The sequence below is a fragment of the Octopus bimaculoides genome, chromosome 22, assembly GCF_001194135.2.
Source record: "Octopus bimaculoides isolate UCB-OBI-ISO-001 chromosome 22, ASM119413v2, whole genome shotgun sequence".
NCBI classification, from domain to species: domain Eukaryota; kingdom Metazoa; phylum Mollusca; class Cephalopoda; order Octopoda; family Octopodidae; genus Octopus; species Octopus bimaculoides.
Window position 1 is genome coordinate 22,651,516 of NC_069002.1, and position 1,195 is coordinate 22,652,710.

General features: G+C 36.7%; 1 protein-coding gene across 2 annotated transcripts in view; it reads left to right on the top strand.

Annotated features, from left to right (window-relative positions):
* Positions 1 to 1,195, top strand: part of LOC106874493 (tetraspanin-5) — a 29,301-nt gene that overhangs the window by 12,878 nt on the left and 15,228 nt on the right. For both annotated transcript variants that reach the window (XM_014922239.2, XM_014922238.2), the window contains exon 2: positions 413 to 595. In XM_014922239.2, the coding sequence (XP_014777725.1) occupies positions 413 to 595 (183 nt within the window). The remainder of the gene's footprint in view (positions 1 to 412; positions 596 to 1,195) is intronic.

Consider the following 1,195-nt stretch of genomic DNA (forward strand, 5'->3'; position numbering starts at 1 on the left):
ACATTTGTGTCATTCTCTTTGCTTGTAAGCTTTTACCTGGAAACTTGACTTCAAAAATTTCATGAGTTTTGCTTAACAGAACCCATTCTCATATATACTTCTACAATTTCTACTCTTTCCACTATTGAGTACATATTCTTGCAGAAAAGGCTGGAGGTATTCAATCAGTGCAATCTCACAATCAACTAATGTGGTGAGGATGACAAAGCAAACAGTCAACTTGTGTACCTTCTTTGTTCAGCTGTTATAAAAGGTCGAAATAATGCAATGACACCTGTAAATGAAAGGCCGAGAGGTTTATCATGCGTGTAAATTTATTTCTGTATTTACAATATGCTACAGAACCTGGCCTATTTTTTCATGATCCACCCTGCATTGTATCATTCTTAAATTTTCCATTTTTTAATTTCAGATTATCACATGTGGATTTACTGGTTATGCAATTCATAATTCACTGACAACTGCCAAGCAATATCCATTGGAACGATATTGGCATCTGAACAAAATACTATTTGTTCTTGCAGGTATTACATTTGTGATATCACTGTTTGGAATTATAGGATCACTAAGAGAACACCTCAAGTCTCTGTCTGTGGTGAGTACACAAATATTTTATGATTCTTTTTTCGTAAGTTTCAGTTTGAGAAATCATAGTCATGAGTTGGGTAGTTTATACCAAATTCAGCACTCTGACTGGAACGCATTCTGTAGAATATATGTATGTATGTATGTATGAGTGTGTGTGTGTGTGTGTGCATGTGTGTGTGCATGTGTTGTGTGTATGGTTGTATGTATATATGTATGTGTGTATATATATGTATGGGTGTGAATATATGTATGTATGCATGTATGCATTTATGTATGTATATATGTATGTATAAGGCAGACAAAACACAAACCCCTTCAGGTAGATGGCCCTGCTCGATCTGTAGAAAAGGAGTGGGAAGTAACTCTATAAGATGCACGCAGTGCAAGCTATGGACACATAAGAGGTGCAGCAATATCAAAGGAAGGTTAACTAGGAAGTTAGTTTTTGTTTGCAGCAGATGTTCTGGAGCTATAAATACTGGAAATGTGCAGAAAATAACTTCTGCCACATTCCAGGGAGAAAAACTAGAAATGGTTGATAGCTTCCGCTATCTTGGTGACCAAATTAGCAGTGGAGGTGGGTGCGCTGAAAGCGTAGCTGCTAGAA